The sequence below is a fragment of the Plodia interpunctella genome, chromosome 12, assembly GCF_027563975.2.
Source record: "Plodia interpunctella isolate USDA-ARS_2022_Savannah chromosome 12, ilPloInte3.2, whole genome shotgun sequence".
In the NCBI taxonomy this organism is placed as follows: Eukaryota; Metazoa; Arthropoda; class Insecta; order Lepidoptera; family Pyralidae; genus Plodia; species Plodia interpunctella.
The window spans coordinates 3,972,885-3,995,205 of NC_071305.1; the positions used below are offsets into that span (position 1 = coordinate 3,972,885).

General features: G+C 36.1%; 1 protein-coding gene and 1 non-coding gene across 3 annotated transcripts; both read right to left on the reverse strand.

The window, feature by feature from the left end:
• Positions 1 to 5,884: 5,884 nt before the first annotated feature.
• On the reverse strand, positions 5,885 to 19,694 carry LOC128674037 (homeobox protein vnd). 2 transcript variants are annotated; one of them, XM_053752305.1, is made up of 3 exons: positions 12,802 to 12,953; positions 11,547 to 11,767; positions 5,885 to 7,394 (listed from the first exon to the last, which is right to left on the reverse strand). In XM_053752305.1, exons 1-3 carry the CDS (start codon positions 12,951 to 12,953, stop codon positions 6,796 to 6,798), a joined length of 972 nt encoding a protein of 323 aa, XP_053608280.1. In that variant the 3' UTR covers positions 5,885 to 6,795. The 2 variants fall into 2 exon arrangements, with proteins under 2 accessions (XP_053608280.1, XP_053608279.1); XM_053752304.2 differs by lacking the exon at positions 12,802 to 12,953 and adding an exon at positions 19,322 to 19,694 and having other exon boundaries at positions 5,886 to 7,394.
• Positions 19,695 to 20,651: 957 nt separating this feature from the next.
• Positions 20,652 to 20,724, reverse strand: TRNAR-CCU (transfer RNA arginine (anticodon CCU)). Its single transcript has one exon. It is a non-coding gene; the product is annotated as a tRNA-Arg (tRNA).
• Between the last annotated feature and the right edge of the window lie 1,597 nt (positions 20,725 to 22,321).

Here is a 22,321-nt window from a genome sequence, read left to right on the forward strand (position 1 = left end):
CTGATAAAACATCTAAACAAAATTTCAAAACCCTATCCACTAGGGGGCAAACGAATAAAAGCCAAAACAAATTAAATAATTTCTAAACGAATTCACAAGCCAGTAACAAAATTGGCGTTCAGTCGATAAGACAATATTTCGCCCCACGGGTCGCGACGTAACCCCAAAGCGGTCGCTCCGATGATCTACGAGGGTACTTCCTGACACCGGCCAGTAGTTACTTGATTTAGCGGAAAGTCAGATAAAACCTAATGCGCACAACAAAAAATATATCACAATACCCGCCATAAATATGACGGCCTGTCGTAAACCTTTATGCCTGTGCGATGTTGCTGGCACGTGAAAAATGGGACCGCGATACAAATAGAAAAACTAAAATATTTTTCGGCAAACTGCGGATAGCAACTGATGTTTGTATGTTTACATAACGTACCCATTAAATACATACATATATTCACCTGAAATTGTACGCGTCACACATGTGTGTCTTATGGTAGGTACTACGTATTTAGGTACCTAATCAGCAAATAAAACTAAAACAGCATAAATTCATAGCTTATATTCTTTAAGATGTAAATCGTAACTCCCTCGCTTCAGTTCTTCAATAGCAAAATTAATTAAAATTTCAAATTTCTTTATTCAACTGGATGATATACATCACTTATTGACGTCAAAAATTTGCTTAAATCTAAGTCTACTGCCGACTTCCAAAGATTGACTCCATATTAGATTGACTATTAATCCGCCAAAGCCGTAGAGCGCGTCGACAACCCATAACAGAAATGAAACTCATCGGTCGCGTCAGGAAGTCGGTTATTAATATTCGTTAGGTATACAACATAACGTGTTTATTAGAGAAAGGGCAATAAATCCAGCCGCTTGCCAATAGGGTGACCATAATTGATACAAAATTGTAGGATTTTTGATAAAATCGAGCAATAGATCAAGCTCATGCTATCATCATGAAACGAGTGTAATGAGTAAAAGTTAGTGGTGTTAAATGATCTTTTAGATTTAATCAAAAATAATATTTGGATTCCATACAATTATAAATACATGTTAATTAACTAGGTAAACTAAATTTTCTTTTTCGTGTGCAAGTAAGTTTGTAGTACATATATGCATAATGCTGGAGGATAAATATTGAAATAATAGATGACTTTATGGCTAGGCACATTTCAAAAAATGCAAGCCATGTTTGCCAAAAAAGATGGTGTGGTGACCCTATGGGCGAGGGTTGTCGACGGCGGGTTAGCCGCAAAATGGCTCCAGCGCGTGCCGATGAGCCCTAACAATGTTCTTCAGATCCTACCGGCTGATGGCTTTGATTTACTTATTGGATTAGTGCTGCTGCTGCTAACTGTACTTTCATAGCTAATATAGACTTTTAATGTAGCCCTTTTAATGGTTCACACGCTCCAGGAACTATATTAACATTACTTTAATATACACACTGTATTTTATTATAGATGATAGGCAAAAATACCATTCCCAGTGAGTGTTGACATCAAGCAGGCCAGTTGTAAACAGTTGAATCTTAAAGGTTTATTTTTCTTCTGTCTTACTTTTCTTGCGCTAGGCGTCATCAAAGCCTATAAAACAACTAGCTAACTAACTAGGAATAAACCAAGACTTGTGGCACTTACGAGTATCTTGGCTAGCTACCTACAGGAATCTCAACGCGCACGTAATTAGGTATAACAAGTTAACGATTCATTAACATGATAACCTTGTCGTTCCAGAGGACTTCCAAAGCATCCATTAAGCTCATGTTAGAGAGTAAAGCTCTCGGCTCTTATCTCTTCGAGTCGACTGCGTGCTGACCAAATATCGCCTCGTCCATCATAACGATATTGCTTACATCGACAATATTGTGTTTCATATGCTACTTCCGGGGTACCACCACTCACACAAAATATACTTTAGGGCGACATCATAAAACTCAAAACCTTTTGGTGTCTACCAAAAGATATCCCTTCGCGACAAACCATTCCCCCTGAACATTAACAGGGGAATATAAACGTTAATATCAATGAGTAAGATATATTATTGTACGATTTGGCGACAGTGAGGCGTCCACGCCAAGGCAGTAATGTGCACAGTCATAATCATAACCATGAAGCACTTATTAGTCATGTCACAGCTTGGGACTGGTCACCCAAAGAAAACAAATCGATGTTATTAGCTGTGAAGGTGTATGAATGAAAGGTTTGAGTAAGTTAGCAGTTTTGGAAGTCAACTCCTAATTTTTGATACTTTCTTTGATAACTTGTATTTTATTTATATCAATGCAACGGAATTTTGACCGAGAAATTTGTAGACTATACATTTTGAAATATAAATAAATTTATCCATAGCTTACAAATATATATCATATAAAATGAGCAAAATTTTAATATTACAAAGGTACATTAAATATGCTATAAAAGGGTACCACTCAGCTTGTGCCATGACGAGAAGCCAAGGCGCTGATTTTCAGTAATACCAAACAAGATGGCACTACCACAAAATAATTTACGAGATAAATCCAAATAGCAATGCCAGGTTAAGATAGAACAATATTTCAGAATTTAGGGGTGAAGAATTTAGAGTGAATAACAAAGTTTTTCACTTATTTATTTGATTTGATAACACAATTAAAAAATATTACAAAAAATAATTTCTTGAAACTAGTTAAAACAAATAAAACTAAAAGTAATACTTCATTAAATTGATCTTTTCGATTATCTCATTCTCCTACTGGATATTAGAGGAATTTGTTAACATGATCATATTGTTATGTTCTAAAATGGTGCATAAAGTAGCAGCGAAGGTGCTTGCGGTATTTAGTTGGATAAATGTAGATACATAATGATTACTTTGTATATTTGTGGTGTTAATCTAGGTAGATTGACATGTGTTGTGTATGGGTTGGGTTGAGTGCACAATCGACAATTTCACATCACCATTTCGATTGGGCACGACTTGTATAAAAACAAACTTAATGAAAGATTTTGTGTGACACGTCGGCAATGTTCGAGTTCTACCGAAGGCTGTTGTGTGCTAATCGGCTTATAACCAACAGAATAACACCTCCGTGCTTGCATCTCTTTTATAGTACCGATAGATTCCCGTTGGCTCCATAGCTCTTGTTCCCAAGGAGAAAATATTCACTTTAATAATTTAGTAAGCACTGCTGAGTATTATATAATCTGTAGTTCAGAATAGTTAATTGAAAATAGTTAATTAATTCAGTAGTTTAGTAAGAGTTGGTCATTATTGGAATAGATTTGATTTTTTTCTTTTCAATATACCTTGTTCGTCTAAAAGACCAAAGTCAAGGGGTTAGGGAGATTGTACTGCGTAACCATCCTTATCCTTACATACTTTATTATTACAACAAAGTCCTCTGCTGCTTCTGTTCGCGACAAACCTTAGTAGGAATCTATATGCCAACATAACTTTCTAGTATTATGATTATAAATTATGACAATAAATTAAACCAATTTTCTAGTAAAATGGTAGTCACAAGAGGAGCACCCCGAGACACATCGAAGGCGTTCAGAATCTATCGAAATTAATTCCCAGTTTGTTTGGCATTGTCGCGCATCGACCGTCATTGTCATTTGTTATTATTTATTTAATATACGGCAGCCCTTTTGTTGCGTGTATCCCAAACGATTCACAGAAGGCGGGATACCAACCTACTTCTTTTATAAGGATAAATGTTAAAAAAAACTGCGCTGGAATTATTTCACATTACACTTATGTTCACGTATCGACTCTGCACATAAAAATATCAAATATCTAAGTAGTAGATGTCCTTTGTCAAAAAAGTATTTCGGCACAAAATGATGATGCTGTATATATTGTATTTATTTGGTAAAAATAAGAAGTTCAAAGCAGAGAAATGATGGCGTAATGTACCGGTTACCTACTATTTTTCTTATCCGTCGCAAAGCTCAATCTTAGGATAAACAATCATTGTTTTGTATGTTACCATACAGGTACTTTATATTTCTCTTTATAGGGAATTTAACATTAAACATATAAAGAGAAATATTCATAAACTAAAATAAATTATTTATGAAAATAAATATACTACAATCATATACAAACAATACACTTTTTTTTTGTGTAACCAAAGAAGTCGAGTTATACAGACCAACTAAAAATACCATTGCAGTCGTACCCAAATCGTTCAACTAGGTAGATTTTATAATTACGATGTAGTTAAATGGGCTATATTAAACAAAGTATAAGATACTTTGGTTCTTTGGAAATTTACTGTGCTAAGATTGAGTAAATGAATGATATTATTACAGTTTATCTGATTTGTTTACTAAATACCTATATTGATCATCATATTACATTTTTATCGATAACCAAAACCGATATTGTTTATCGTTAGATTTTTCCATAGACAACGAAATAATAACGTAAGCTAATATTTTGTAACACCGCGATAGCTACCAAATACTAATATAATGCTGCTGTGAAATATATGATGTCATGGAGTCGGAATGTAATCGACTCATAGATTTGTTACTAGGAATGTATGAACTCGTGTAAAGAAATAGAACAGGTGGAGAAATACCTACAGCTAGAGGTGTCAGTAATCAGGTCGAGCTATCGACAGCGACGATTAGATAACCCGCCGGTAAATATTGAACCGGTAAACATGGAGCGGTCACACTGGTCTGCTAGTGCAGATACTCGTTAGCAGATACCTGCGGATGGAGATGGAATACTGTGGTGTGATCCGTGACTTTAATTAAAGACTTGCTTCTTTCTAAACCAAGAGATCTGACTACTCCTATGAAGATTTTTGTAGTCTGCAATCTTTTGTAGAGATGTAATTAACTTATTTTATTGCTATATTTAGAATCCATCCAAGGTATATAATTGTTTTAGAGAGAGGGGAGGAGACGCTTGGGGTGCAAAAAATTTTCACATCTTCTCAAACTCAAATATCTTTATCGCAGTAACTGTGTAGTACAAGGTATAGATGCCACATACAGGCATGCAATATTAGCATTAAGTTACACTTGTAATATATACAATGTTCTATATATGGGTATGTTCAAAAAGTTTACATACATACAAATTAAACTTTTTGAAATAAATACATACAAATTAAACTTTTTGTATTACTGCACACCATACAATTATTGTTGGAACACATACCTATTTACGTAAGGTACGAGTATCTCGTAAGTACTCAAAGTATTCATTCAAGTTATAAAACACAAGGTCTTTTTGTTTTAATAATAAAAAATATGGAAATGTTACAAAATACATTATAAATAAAACAAATTGATGCATAGAGTATCATTTTATCATGTGGAAATTTTGGAAAAACATTTGCCTATGCATACTAATATTATAAATGTGAAAGTGTGTTTGTTTGTCCGCCTTTCACGTCGAAACGGCGCAACGGGTTGAGGTGATTTTTGGTGTGGAGATAGAGGAGTGTGATTAGAGAGTCATAGGCACCTACTTTTTGCCGCAGGCAACAGTATCTAAGTATTTTTTTCTACACACTACATACTTTTTGTAATATATACTATATCTCAATCATGTATTCATATGAGTTTCAATTCAGTAAGATATTTCATCTGTCCCTCGATCCTGTAACAGATTGTATATCTTACGTTGGAAATCTGACGCCTGCGGTAGAGATTGTGACACATTGCTAGAAATATAATTAAATAGGCAGGCATCTAGGTACTTACTTAGTCAATCTCCCAATGCTACTTATTACCAACTGGTAAATCTAATTTAGACAAGACATGTATTATATCGAACTTTACACCAAAGTCATAGTGCCTTTGGTGTAAAGTTCGATATAATACATCTCTTGTTGGGAATTTCATTTTTATCACAATCGTAACTACAGCGGACAATGCAGTAAAACAAAGAAGTGCAATCAATCAATTTAATACTTTCATAATAATTTACATATAACACGTTTTTACAGCCTTAAATAATTATTTTTTACTTGAATGATCAAACATTGTGTCTGAAACATGGAATGTCAAAGGAATGTATTTAAGTAAAGTAGTTGAAGCATGAATAATGTCACGCTAGATAGTTTTACACATGGAATTAAACCACTGTAAAGATTTATTACTGCCAGGATTTATATTGATAAAAGTGGTAACTTTCCACGCACATCTGTCAGGCTTATCATATATACAGGATATATACATATAAGTACCATTCTTTACCTAAGTTTAATATAAAATTGTATTTGGAATATAATATAAATAGTATCTCCTACACAACTATATTCGACTATGATAATACTGCATCTTATGACTAAATATTGCATTCTGATAAAATCTGGTCATTTCTCATAAAATTACTTAACTAATTTCGTCAATACTTTATACATTAATTTACAATATCCAAAACGAAGTGGAATGTATTCGAAAGCCTAAATTTGAACTGTTTCAAATAATTTGGCGCAATAATTTTAAGATTCATCGATTCTCATTTAAGTTAGATATTTATTAAATACAAATATTAGGAACTCCAGATACCACTTATTAAAAGTACCCTAGTTAAGTACTTTAGTATTCGAGTTGCTTAAGAACCGAAAAAATCTATTTTTAAAACTAAAACATTAACTATGACTTACGTTTGTAAGTCAATAATATAGCAACTAAGTATACAATATATGTCGCGGTGAGCTCACAATCATCGGGTTGACTCAACGATATCTATTATAGGAAAATTTTATTGCTTATCGCGACATTGCGAGCCGACCGCCACAGCGACTAGTGAACCACTGGATTGTTTGGTGTCTGGGAATCACCACCAACAGCCGCTGGCTTGCGGCCCGTGGCCGGACACGGGCGGCTGGTGATGCATGGGCTGGTACGGCGGCAGGGACATCCCCATCGGCGGCAGCCCGTCCGGCTTGCCCAAGCAAGGCCGTCCGTCCTTCACCAGGACTGGCACAGCCACGCGTCGCGGAGAGTTCAACCCCCCAACATTCAAATCGTGAGCACCTTTCTCTTGCACCGCTCGTTTCGTCTTATATCTATGATTCTGGAACCATATCTTGACTTGAGTCGGCGTTAGACGAATGAGACTAGCCAAATGTTCCCTCTCCGGCGCTGATAGGTACCTCTGTTGACGGAATCTCCTTTCCAATTCATAAGTTTGAGCCTTTGAGAATAATACGCGTCGTTTGCGCTTCTTATGTGCCAAGTTTGGGTCGTTGAGGCTACTCGACGACTGCTCATGGTCGAGGTCGTCGTCGTGATCGATGTCGTGGTCCTGGTCATTATCGTGGTCGTGGTCGGCGCGGGGATCAGTTATTGGCGGGGAAGAAGCCGAAACTCCCACGTAAGAGAGTTCAGACGCTCGCGACGTGCTATCAGGACTCGCTTGTTGGCCAATGATACCTAGGACAAAAGAAAACATAATATTTTATAACATGTTACATAAATCTAAATGAGCATTTGACATTAATATGAACATAATGCCTACCCCATTAAAATTAAAGTGTGAGAAAAAATTATAACTGTATCATAAAGCTTGGAATACAACCACTACAACAAAATTGTAATACTAAACACTCGCATTGAAATCTCCACTTAATCTCTGAGGGTTGCGCTCTATTTAACCCAAACTAGGAGCCGCTGGCATCCAGCGTAACAAATAATGAACGTGAAAAAATCGGGCCAAATATCACATTGTTCTTTCACCCCATGTATTTGGAGTTTCACACGACAGGGAGCGAGCTGGGCGTGGTGGGCGAGCGAGGGGGTGAGGCGCGGCGTGAGGGGGCGGGGAGGCAATGAGAGGGGTGAGCTCTCGGCGCCACACCCACCCCCTGGCAGCTGGCAGATGCTTTTATTCAACGATCGTGTAAGCGCATTCAGGAAATTTAATAAGAGCCGCCATTACACACTATTATCTTTTTCAATTTACATGTAAAACAACAATTACATAAATTTCCTATAGTAGGTACTAAGTCTAGCAACATGAAATAAAAACTAGAGACGAAATTAAATAAAAGAGAACGTATTTTTAACAACTAATAAAATGAAACTACTTTTTAACTAATTGAAGCCTTACAAATAATTTCTTTTACTAAGTAATAAACTGATGTGGTAATCTCCTCTAGGTAGACATTAACGAAAGACAAAAAATATACATATTTATATCCAAGGATAATTGAAAATCGATTAGTAAGTACAATATCCAAAACCAAAATCCCTACTCCCGCCACATAGACAAAAAATCTACGTCTAATCGTCATCGTATAATGATGAAATGAGTTCCCTAACAATCGCAGATTTTGCGGCAGCTGTTTTATCACGCCCTCAGGAGGACATCTATTGGTGACGGATTGGTTCCGCAGGGTCCCCTTGTCTGACAACCCTAGGGTCCATTACACAAAGTGACATATACGAATGGTACTTTTAATTGTTATGGCTTACATTGTTTTCGGCTTTTATTAGGCGTTTAAACGTGTGTCCCACTTTTTAATGAAATACTTTTTTATTGGCGTCAAAATTAAAATTTGTCATATAAACGTATCTATAAAAATAACAAAATGTAATTAGATAGTAAAAAATAATAATAACTGATTCGCTATTGGATATTCAGATTTTCTCCAGCTAAGAATTAAAATGTAATTTTCGCTTCACATAAAACTTGATACCGAATATACACAGCATAGCAAAAGTGAATAGTTACATCAATATAAATCAATAAAAACAAATGTAGTAACGTCAACTATATGTTTCTTAGATGATCATGATTTATATTAGGCCCCGGGACTTCGCTCCTGTGGGAATTCCGAGATAAAAATACCTGATACCAAATTTAAGATACCCGTATACCAAATTTCATAACAATCGGTCCAGTAGATTTTGCATGAAAGAGTAACATACATACATACACACATCTTAACAAACGTTCTCATTTATAATATTAGTAAGTGTCATCTAAAATTGCCATTAGAGGTATAGTTAGTTAGCCGTTTTAAAATCATTTCATTCACTGCATTTGCAAGTTCCTAATAAATATAAATATATTAGGACAAATCACACAGATTGAGCTAGTCCCAAAGTAAGTTCTAGACTTGTGTTATGGGATACTAACTCAACGATACTATATTTTATAACATATACATATGTATATAGATAAAACATCCAAGACCCGGGCCAATCAGAAAATCATTTTCAATCATGACCCGACCGGGGATCGAACCTGGGACCTCTCGGTTCAGAGACAAGCACTTTACCACTGCGCCACCGAGGTCGTCAAAGGTTGGAGGTTCCTAATAGGTACGTGCAAAACCAAAATCGAAATCGCACACAAGATCACATAATGTTGTACAAGCAATCGAAAGCACGAGTTGGTAAGTGCCGAAAGTGTTAGATAAGCGATAAAAATAATTAATGACAACAGATTAGTGTGCGGCACTCCACTGGAGGAGCATTTCAAAAAATAATCTCGCCCTCTCGAACCGCCGAAAGTGTCGAGTGGGTCATCGCACTTATTTGTGTATGATAATTCAAGACCACTCGTCATTCAGGTGTAGTAACAAGCCATTTAGATTATCTTCCCAAATGTTATTATCATTCAGATTTTTTTGGGTGGGCACTATAATAATAATAATAATAACCGGTACCTTTTTCTCCAGTCGGAGTGATGGAAAACATTTCAATAAGAAAATATGGGTATACAAGTATTAATTGTTTGTTAATTCGATGTTACATATTTAATTATACGGGATTTTGTTATTGAAATTAACTGGACTACATTACTACATGTTATCCATCAAAATAGAGAAGTCGAGGATATATTGAATATATTAAATTTAATGTACAATATACGATACACAAAAAATATGTTCGATGCGCATTACATATTCGCCAAATAGAAACTATAACACAAGCAATCATGCTATTACGAAATAGCGAATGATGTTCGATGGCGGTGTCACACACGGAGCAGATAAAACGGTATGTCAAAATTTATCTTCAGATAAAAATGTCGTTTGCTAAGATCAGTTTATTCTTTGATAGGTATATTATTTTTATATAATAGTTATTTTAGAAACATGCGCACGATACTACCTACTTAGCTTTGATGATTTTTTTATTTGTATTTGTAAATTAGTTTTAATTTGCATAGCTTGACTGGGCTGTACAATTCTACAACAATAATAGGTACTCTACAACACGATTTTATCATAACATAATTTTCATACTTTTCATGCTATCTACATTCGACATTTCCAATATAATCAATCAAATCGACAGATTTCTACAAAATTTATCAAAACAAAATTCATTTTGATAAAATAAATTCGTAAAAAATTTATACTGTCAATATAATACAAATATTAATGTGTACGAATATTAATTTATGATGACAATTAGAACAAGAGTGTACTTATAAGTGAAAGGTTTAGTAAAGTGCATTGCACTTTGGTGGAAAGCTGTCGTAAATGATGAATATGATGAATGAATCTACTTGAGTCCCTCTTCACATGAAAATAAATTGAGTACGCTTTATATGAAAACGTAAAAGATTTTTAATATTGATATGATAATAACTTACTTACGTAATAACTTGAGACAGAAGGTCCCAAGTAGGGAGTAAATAAATTAACCAACTTGGTATTACATAACATTTTACGGTAGAAAAACTGACCTGCGAGACTTGGTGTTTTTGATGGCATATTTATTTTACAGTAACCCAGTAAGTATAGCTTTTGTTACCAACAAAAATAATTTAATATACAAATATATTTCTTATATAATATGGGTATGTATGGATCTATTTGTTGTAGTTAGTCTATCTGATTACCAACATTTTTTTTTGTTTTCGTTTTATTAAAAAACATGTGCTAGAGAAAAATATAGATTTATTGTATTATCAAAATAATACCAAATTAAATCACCCGCAAATGTTTTGTTAATCTTATTTCCCAAATTAATATAACACGATTAGCCATTGTTTCACTACCTGACTTCAAGGAGCATTGTTCAGAACAGGAGCCATAGCTAGGTCGTATCATATTTCACCTGGAGTGTTTTTGAATGACATATTGTGGGCTGGTCGTTCACTCGAACAAACGAGGCAGTACCAGTACTTATCGCCCGACATGTTTACGTCTACATTATGTACAGTTAACAACATATCAATCTACTGAAATTCACTGAAAAATCGCCGCTATTAGTGCCACACAGGGGTCCACGAAGTATATCGTCATGCAGTTGATTGTACGGTAGCGGACACCGGTGTGTATAAAAATATTTGAAGACCCTACTGTGTCGAGTGTTTGCATTCGTAAGCCTTGCTTGCTGTAACTTTAAACTCAAATTGACCATCATTTCTAAGAAAGGTATTAAGTTTCAGTGTCCAGAATGTTAATTAAGAACAAATACCTAATAAACAACTTGCTTTGCCAAGATGCGTATTTGATTGAGAAAGTTGTGTAATTGACTACCGCCAAATATTCATAAAATTCCGGTCATCTAAAAGCTAAGACTTAGTTTTCCACATCATTCAAGACATACAAAAAAAATATTTACCATTTCCATCGTGATGATCCAGAGCAAGCCAGGGCTGATGATGCCTCAACAGCTCATGAGAGTAATGAGGCTGCGGCGGCACGTAGGGTGGCAAGTCCAGGGAGCAGGGCCCTAGGCCCGCCGGTGGCGGCGGCTCCAAGCCCTTGCCCTCGTTCAGCCCCAGGATGTCCGAAATCTGGAACCCAGGCCGTTGGCCAGGCATCTTCATGCTGTCCAGTAACCTACAACAAACACTCCACATGTTATGACGATCTCAAGAGGTAAGTGTACACGCGCGGCAAACCATAACATAAACATCCTATAGAGATCATGTTCTACAGGGATATTGTTCGTGCTATTGTCTGATAAGCGTACTGAGAAACGATATTTTATTTCCTATATTAAATATTTTTCTACAAGTTATATATAAAGCGTTTAGAAAAGATTTAAACGTGCATGACTTCACATTAATATTTCATTGAAAATCGAAATCAATTTATCGATAAATCGTTGTACTATGACAAGTAAGAAATCGATTCGATCCGCCGCGCCGTAATAAAGGGCAGAAATTATGTCTAAGGAGAAATAATTGAAAGAAAATATATGCGAGACTCTGTCGACCAATAGAGCCTTTATTGGTGGAGAGGTGCTCTCAAGAATACGTGACCTGAATAAAGGAATCGCGCCGAGGATGGACGCGAGTAGGTGCCGACTGTCTATTGATACATCAGAATGTTATTCGAATAATGCGGTGGTTGATGCATTCACTGCGCTCCGTACGTGACAGGATAAAGGGCCGCCTCGAGAGCCTTTAGCAGGTTGTAAACACCACTATTAACAAGCTCTCACTAAAAGAGGTGCAAAAACTGTCACATAGAAATGTCACGATTCTTTAAACTTTAGATTAGCCTTGTAAAGTCGAGTGAAGTGCTAACTGACACGTACGTCGTTGAGCTTTTGATCTTTAAAGAAGAACAAAAAATACAAGATTCCTGTGGGATAAATATATGTTCTCATTACGCCTGGTTTCATTTACGGGTGTGATGCTCGATTCTCATGGTCTATTCAATTAGCTACTTTCAAACGAACAATGCCATATTGATTTATTAGTAAACATTTAGAGATGAACTTTTCGCACAGAACCATTAATGTAAATAAACATTACCTATCAAATTAAAAAATAAATCACTAAATACCCGCATCATCAACTCAATTGACAAGATATTTTAAAACATAATTATCACGTAATCACTATAAACACGGATCCGCTGCTCACCCAGGGAAAGCAGAGCGGAAGGCGGCCGGGTAGAGCGCCGGTAAGAAGGCCGGGCCCCACGGCGGCAGCAGGATGGGGCTCCACGCCAGCAGCGAGGCCGGCGGCAGCAGCGGCGGCGGCGACCGCGCGCTCGACCCTTCCTCGCATTTCATCTCCCGTCCGGGAGAACTCGCCTTCGGAATAATCTTGAAGCCTGTCAGAACACTCGCGGAACACGTGCTGCGCCTCGCGACGCTGCCACTGCACTAAACAACCCTCGAGTGGCCCTCGGGGTGAAGAACACCCCGCGCCGCCCTCGTACCTCGACAGCCTACTCAGCTCCGGACTTGCCTCGAGGGTGCTCCACTGACCCCGACCAATCCCGAGCCGCCGCCGGCTGGGCGGGCCTTCAACCCGCCAATCACAAACCACGCGAAGCCTTCCCAACAAAAAAACTGGAGTATACACTTTGAATAGAGGAGCTTTCGACGTAGCGCGTTTATGTTATGTCGCTTTTTGTAATGAGTGCGCACGTTAAGCCCATTGTTGAGGCGGTTCGTTATGGACGCCGCTCTAAAGGCCCGAATAACGATTTTCATTTAGAGTGTTTTAATAAGTCCATGTAAGCTCGTGTGTAAACTTTTTTCTCGATAGTTATCGGTATTATTGAAGGATCGGACATTTGTATTTTGATTCTTTTATTGGGACAACTAACTACCTATATCTACGCTTCATTCATCAGTGTACTTTTATTGTCAACTTTGTTACATTTTTTCTTATAAGCTTTACTTTTTCTGACATTCCTTAGTCCTGTTTAATCTATATAACTATTCTCCACAAAATGAAATAGTGTTTTACCTATACGGACTTCGAAAAGTATCTTAATCGAGTTTGCAAAAAAAAGTTAAGAACAATGTTGTGAGATTCCCGGATTGTTTGTAATCGGTTGCACATGTGCAGACCCTGGCTTTGTCGCAGAGAGACAATGCAGATGCCTGGTTCCTCGAACAGGTACCTAAGGGTCTGTTATCAGTTTACGACTGCACGTGTGCATCGCATTGTTTTATTCAACGGTATATACTATTACAATAAAAGCCCAACTTTTAAGGTGATGCCTAAATAGAAAAAGTTTTCATAACGTACTAAACATATCGCGCTCAGTTCTAGTGGTTATAGTAAACTTGAAGACATGAAATTAAAATTTAGACAAAAACCCCCGAGTTCAATACAGAAAGGTTGAATTTTTGTAAGTTGTTATATGTCGACATATTATTTGTATTAAATGAAAAATGATAATTATCAATGACAACTTTAATAAAATACTCTTTTAGATTACCCATTCCTGTGGTACTCATACTTCAATGATTAAATTGGTCTGTCTGTTCACGTAATTCCTAATTATTTGACATCCAGTTTATTTTATCTATTTAAATAAAATAACCAAAGATTTGCAATTAGATCACCGCTTGCTGACACAAATGTGAGATAGGGCTAACTGACAAATAACTTCAGGCAGATTTATATAGTAGTTTGCTTATGAGGACGCCTGTGACGGTTGCCTAGGTAGGTACCCTACTATTTGTCTTTCTGTACATACTTAGTTACATATTGAAATTCCCACATAAATTAAAGAAAATCATGATGGATAACTTGAAATTCCCAAAAATATTTACTTATCGACATCTGGTTGCCATTAAAATCACCTCCCTGGTAACACCGTGGCATTTCAATTGAATCTATTTCGTATTGTCTAGAGATAAAACGGTTTGTTTTACGACTTGCAGGTGTGCAACTGGAGATTAGCGAGAACAATGCAAACAGACAAACAAACCTGCCCATCTCAGTAGATGCACTTGAGTAATCTTGTGGTATTCGATAACATTTAAGTCATTTAGAGCCTGTATCACCGCTTGCTGTTGCTGATAAAGTATCTGATAGTCTACATACTATGTAATTGACTATTAACACATCGAGTATATAGCGTAAAAATTCTGTTTAACAAGTTTTGGATATGTCTATATATTGAAGTGGTGGCATGGTTCAGGCACCCGCCTGTGAACCGAAAAGTCTCAGGTTCGAATCCTACTCGTACCATACACGAGTATATATACCGATCTGGCTCATGTAGATACATATAGTAATTCATCGACGACCACTTGCTTCCGGTGATGGAAAACATCGTGAGGACACCTACACAGACACACTGGTTGTGTATCAAGTGTATGTATATTTATGTGTCTATGTGTGTATGTATAAATAGTGCCAAGAAAGCACAGATTTAAACATTTTATATCTGTGCAAGAAAGTCGTGTGTGTTTCATTGCACGTAATGACCACGACCCTCAGCCATTAGCAGTACGACTATGATGAGAAGTTACTTATAACTATCAGACACTTTATCAGCAAGCGGTGAAACATAACCTTAACCTCTTTTATTCTGGTGACGTATATGTTTTGTTTCTATGGAATAAATATCGTTATTTATCACACGAATATACAAATACAAGGCAAGTCCCAGTAATCGATGTTCATTGATCACCGCACACCTTCGCGTACAACGAAAGGGCACCAGTAACAAAGGGCAATTTATTTATATTGGAACGATCCCCTAAGTGGCGTGCACGAAATGTTTAATTGACTTATTGAGAATTCGTTTTTAAAATATCTATCGCTACAATCGCCGCGTTCATCGGTTGCATCGGGCGCGCAGTATATGTACGATTAGACGAGAAAACACTATACCTACTCTTGAATAATTGATTAGTGACTATGAGGTCACTAATAAATTTTTCAACAACAATGAATTAATTCATGGTAATACATTTTGGACTTCAGCACGGAACACCTGATCCTCATGAATTTTGATACCATGTCAACTCCTGCGAGATTATGGAACATTAGTATAGGATGTTACAGTTAGTAAGAATGTTATAAATGTTACAGTTGGGAAGTGGTTATGGAATCAAATAGCCATATTGATATTTCTCAGCTTTCAAACAACATTGTATGTGTATCATAACAACAGAAATGTACCTACTCATTTATAAATATTTTATCCTTTCAATACTTCTACTTGTTTTGATTGCATGATTTATAAAATCTCTTTAGTTTATTAAAATTCCCTTGTTCATAATATGACTTCAACAAAATTTGTGCAATTAAATAGGAAAACAAGTTTTCAGAAAAAAAAAAATTTTGTATCCAATGAACACGACGATTAGGTGAACTAATTAATCCTACCTAAAACACTTATTTTGAAAAGCCATCAAAAGCGGTGCAAAACAAATTGTTTCTTTTTATAGCATAATGGGCAAACATGAAATTCCGGATGATAAGCAAGTTTATGTGGAAAGTAAACATATACTAGAGCGAGGTAAGCTGCGAGCTGCGAGGGCCAGATTTGGGGGGAGGGCAGGTGCGAAGGCCCTCCGTTACACGGGTCACCGCGCACTCCCTCCGCCCTCTTCTATGACGTGGACCTCGATGAATATTGCTCTAATTGTGCGCATCTGATAACTTCAACAGATGTCTTTGTTCACAAAGTTACATCAGTTATCGATTTTAGAAGAATTTAATGGTTTACATTGATTTATTTGAACAGTTTGAAAATAGTGAATTTTTGAATAAGTTTCGCTCACGATTTCGTAAAATTTTTTTTTTTCATTATTTTGTGAATTTGAGGCAATCTTCTCTTAGAGATCCTCTACACTCCCTAGTTCCGAATACCTACAAACTATGCAATTATTAGTTTCGAACTTTCGCTTAGTCAACTACGGAAGAATTATTAAATAGGTATATTTATATAATTTTAATAAGGTTAATTAACCTCACAGACTTTAAATAAATCAATTGTAGCAAGAGCGACAACAAGTAGTAAAATGTTTAAGTGTAAAATAAAGCATATTGTCAGAATAGATAAATTCCGAGCGAAGTGGGAACCAGAACCAGTAATTTTAGCATTGGCAATATTATACGATGATTCATTGACACAATTTGCAACTACAAGTAGTCAAGGTTTTAGGTAATTACCATGAAACTTCTGTTCAGTAAATTGCAAATATCTCTTGCGTTTTTAATAAATGTCTTATTTAATAATGTACCTAGTAAGTGTAATGAAGTTAAATAAAACAAAAAATAATAACTACCTAATCATTTCAAGGCTTACCTATTGCAACATTTTTATTCGAACATTTACTGATATCGATTTTAATAAAAACATTCCTATGACATAAGACATGCCATTTCTAATGAAAATTAACAAAAAGAGCCCGCTTAATTAAACCGGTATAAAAGCATCATTAGAAATATAAAAAAGACGGCGCTTCGCTACAGTTAATGATAAAATAATAGGGGATTTGGGGTTGATAGCGGGCACGATAGGAATGTAATTTGTGCAAAAGTAGAATACGGTATTGAATCAGGAACCGCGCGGTTCGTACCAAGCGCGGTCGCCGGAAAAAACTACCCCGTGACCAAATATAGGTAGCCAAGTACCCGCATTAGCTCTTTGCGCAATACGGGTACCCGCCAAATTATAGCACGAATTTTCATCATTTGCCAACAGAAATCTATTACTGAAGTTCAAGGGTATACCGGCACGTCAAATACAAATTTATTCAAACCTAAGTTTAGTAGTTTAGCCCATGTTTAGTCTTACAGAAAAAACAAATGACTAAAGCTCACACATCAGTCAGCGCCATGTACTTTAAGAAAATTTACGACCGTGAGCGTGCTTTTAAAAGCCTTTGCAAGCAGAAAGCGTAGTTGGAATTCTCAAATATTTCGTTATAGCAATCTGGTTAGGCACACTGAGCCTAAATGGGCTCCCGCACGCCAAGCGAAGAGGGTTTCCAAACCAATTAAGGGCTTCACGAAGGCCTGGGAGCTCGCAGGTGGCAGGTTACGAGCTCGATGGTACTCCGCTCGGGACTGAGAGCCGACACGCAACGACGGCACCGCTTGTTGGTTTACTTTATATTCATCGATGTGGCGATGATGTTTCATTTTGTTATAAGACAAACTGTGGCTTAGTTTACATAGCTTAATTTAGAAACTTAAGTTGAATATGTTCTTATTAATACATCTAGGTACAGACTTCTTTAAATACGTAATTGTTTACATTACTTCTTCTTTATTATTTCCAGTGGTCTTATAGGAATTTTATTAAACATCAAACTGCGCTCTTAAGTCAATTTCAATGTACTTTGCAAATTTTATACATGGCTCCAATAGAAGACATCGCTGTAAGTAGAACCATCAAAATATCTTCTTCCTATACCCGGGGGAAGTTAGGAAGAAAAAGCTTCTGAATAAGTGTCTGTATTAATTACTTTTGAAAAGCTACATTTTAAAATTCTATACACCGGCTACTCTGTGTGAGTAGCCAGTAAATAAATTTTAAAATGGGTTCTATGAAATCTAGAAGTTAGCTTGTCAGTTACACAATGGCTCTATTCTTCTTCTCCCTCTCTTTAATTAATTTTACCAGTTGTAGGCACGGGTATTCCGTGATTGTAGGCCACTCATTAAATGACTACAGCTGCATTACAGCTGTTCGATTTAATTGAATTTATTTTGCATTTCGTAGTTAAGTCAATATTATGATGTATTTTTGTACGCCGTGGGCATCAATTGATATTTTTTACAGATTTATAATTTCCTTGGTAATTTCTCTAGTCGAGTCGTAAGTACTTATTTTCCACATTGTAGTTGGCGTGCAGTGCACTATATGCTCTTTCCGCCCCACCTTGCATTTAAAATGGTTTTACTGCCACATGAAATGAACAATGTAGTTTATTGCATGTTGGCTCAAAACACGTAATCATTAGGACACATTTCATTCTGCTTCTATGATGAGTATTTATAACTGATTGAGTATTTATAACTGATTGGCAATGCCAAAGACAAAATTAATGATAATTTGCATCAGGTCTTGGTATCTATTTTCAACCCACAATTATAGAATGACACTAAGTTCTCACGCGCTTTGGGTATCCCATTTTTAAAGTAGGTATGTATGTATATGTCGAATCGCAACTTAGTCCTATCCTTATTATAATTATAAATGCAAAAGTAAGTTTGTTACCTCTTCACGTTCTATCTATTCAACCAAATTTCTTGAAATTTTGCACGGTACACACAGCCAAAGCTGCGGGCAAAAACTAGTTAAGTATAAAAAGATATAGTATATACAGTTAATAAGTTTTATTTTTAGTATTTTATCTTGTTTACTTCAAATATAGACAATTATTTTATTACACCAACCAATCAAAAAATATTTTTGATAAATATCGTAACGTACTAGATAGATAGATCGTTCTAGATAAATAATTTCCGAAACAGTTTGTTATGAACTTTCGCTACTTCTTGGCAATTCATATTATTTATTATCTACCATAAAGTGTCTAGTATATGTATCTAGTATATAATTTATAAATATTTTCATTCTATTGTAAACACTGCACTAACAGTCGCCTAAGGCATACAGTGAGCCAGCAGCCAGAAGAAGGTAGTTATATATACCAAAATAATTGAAACTTACGCATAAGAGTTGTATCTGTAATCCTCTTCGATCTGCTGCTGCCTCAGCTGGTAGTTGGGGTCGACGTAGTCCGGCGGGGCCACGGACCAGCTGTTGTCATAGTTGTAGTAGTCCCCGTAACCCATCTCACCTTCCCCCATCATTCTCATCATACACTCACTAGCAACAATCAACACTACACCTTTCCTAATCAGTCCTTAATTAAAAACATTTAAAGATAAACTTTATTATTGTTTAATCTATATTTATTGCCCGAAATCTCCGCGATAAGTGTCCAAAACAATGATTTTTATTTTCTAGATAGCAAGTAACATGTCGTTTTGAGGGACTGATCCTAGGGACTGATCGATGGCTCATCGGGCGTTATCAATAAAATTGCTGTTATCATATCTGCCAGCTTTCCCCGATAGACACTTTTATAACGACTCACACACGCTCAGCGACGCCAATATCGAAGATAGCTTTATCTATGTCAGATGCAATATTGTGCCGATAAAACGTGCCATTGTAGTGTTATGAAATCCTGGAAAGACAGGTGATGCTAGCAAAAACTTGATTCAAATTTGTTGCTTATCGAAATTCTACAGTATCAGATACCAGTGGGACCAAATTCAACCGCATTGTTATAAATAAAACCAAATTCGTTTATTTTGTGACAGGTAAAATATAACAGGTTGGCATGTTTAAGAAAATGTCCCGCCACTACCACTAGGCATATAAAACATTACAAAAAATCAGGAACGTACATGCATTAACAAATTAATTACCGTCTCATTTGTTTTCAACTATGTCAAAAATATATAAACTATACATACTTACAACGCAAATACTGAATTCGTTAAGTAACTGACTTGTTAGTTATGCTTCACACATTGAATGAATTGAATTTTCTTTCAACTTTTAGTATAACTAATTCTGATGTTAGTAGATAGTAGATGTTTAAGTGGGTACTTATTTGAAAATACCAAAAGATAAATATTAAATACCTAGGCATTTATGAAAACCATTTATTTACATAGTAATATAAAAAATTATACCTGTAATGAAAACTTCTGAAAGTTCCCCTGAATACCTTATTGCATATATAGCCACTATCAATCAACACAAACTTAATTTTCAATAAAGTTGAAAGCGTGTAAAGTAGTAATATCTAATGCTAATGAAAAATAAGTCCGAAGTTTCGCTAAGTTTATTAGAACAAATTCAAATTGGAAATCAAAACAAAAATACTCCAAATTTCAACTCGAAATTTTCTAACTAGAAAGCTCCAATTACACTTTTTTTAATTTACTAATTAATTGACTATAGATACTTTTACAAAAACGCATTGTACCTCTGGTGGGACTCGAACCCACAATCCTCGGCTTAGGAGGCCGATGCCTTATCCATTGGGCCACAGAGGCGAGCGGCAGACGGGCGCTAGCAACGCATCTGGTTCGGCGCCGACGCGGTGTTGCGTCACCGCACGTCACAGTGCGGATGCGTCCACACCGATCTGATAATAATATCGTAATTAGGCGGCAAATACACCCGTCATCACTGATTACGACGTGACAAGATCAAAACCTACAGCGGCGGATAGGTACCTACAATCGGGTCGGGAACAGTCAAGTAAACTGTTAAAGATCTTACCTGTTTAAATAGGTACCTAAACAAATTAGTAAAATGGTAACTATTATCAAAAACAACAAAAAAATTGTGAAATTTTATCATTGTCTTGTAAATACATGTGTTCAAAACTAGCGAAAGAAACCAAGCACTGCGCTGCCTACATGGTCCTAATCTACATGGTCTAGTATATCAGATTCTTTGAAGAATAATAACTATATGACGTCATTTTACTATTAGGTACGCAGAGGATATAAAAACTCTAATAATTACTAACGGAACAAAAAGGCCCATATTATTTTATTCATATTAGCACCTATGGTATTGAGTAACTTATTTTTTTGCTGTATTTTGATAGGTCGATGACCATATTCACGGATCAGCCGTTGGATGGGTTTTCCCCAAGTCCGGTTTACTACTTACTTTGAAATTGAAAGTGCATTTTACTAGGTTCTATCTAATCTATTTATATTTAAAATTGTCTGTCTGACTAATTGTTTTTAAAGCAGAGACATACGCCTACTGAAATTGCCAAAGTTCTTTGGGGGTGTCTCATAGGAACACTATACTCGTAAAGATGTTTTCCCGAAATTCCGATGGTAACGCTGGGGTATTATTTAATCTGTGGTAACGGGAAAAGAACGAAATTTTTGCGGGTAGACATGGAGTTGCTTTATCGATTCTCTGTAAACACAGTTACGTATCGACTATAATCCTCAATGGTGAACTTGGCTCTATTAGATACCTAATCATTTAAATATTCAATGAATATTAATGTAGTCAATATTTAAGCTTACCTATGGACTCGTCTGCAGAAGGCGAATAGTAGGTAAGTACCTTACCTATGGAAATGAATTATGTTTTTGCCAATTGTTTGTATATAACTTGCTTGCACGTCAGCTGATCATCGAAGCACCTATTATTTATCTAAGTAATACTTACGTAATCTTAGTAAGTGGGGATATTTCAATGTAGTGTGAAATGTGGAATTCATTCGAGTCGGCATCTGATTCTTGATGTAATGCCGACTACACTTTTTCGTCGAACTCAGGAACGATAGTGTATAGCCGGCATAACATTAAGAACGATGTAGATATTGGTTACATATCTACGAGAAAATGTGAGGTTTGTCTCGTTCGATTTTTTTTTTCTTTTGCTCTCTCAATCGTTGCTGCCTAAAAGTGCAGCTGAAATATATACCTATTTTTTTAATTAGGTGACAAGTATTTTCTGCATGTAAATAACTATTCACAGAACCAGATTATAATATATATATTTCGATGAATTCCAATTCCGACCCTTTCCATTAATCCGTAGTGGGTTGACTAAAAATAATGACGAGTATTACGTAGTCAATCAATCGATCAAAGTCTTTCGATTCGATGGAAAAAA

Excerpts from the sequence above, each read along its gene's own strand:
- LOC128674037 (XM_053752305.1), bottom strand. The coding sequence starts at position 12,953 with ATGAAATGCGAGGAAGGGTCGAGCGCGCGGTCGCCGCCGCCGCTGCTG. Across the intron at positions 11,768-12,801 it reads TTCCGCTCTGCTTTCCCTGG|GTTACTGGACAGCATGAAGA; the intron begins GTGAGCAGCGGA and ends TGTTTGTTGTAG. Across the intron at positions 7,395-11,546 it reads GGATCATCACGATGGAAATG|GTATCATTGGCCAACAAGCG; the intron begins GTAAATATTTTT and ends CTTTTGTCCTAG.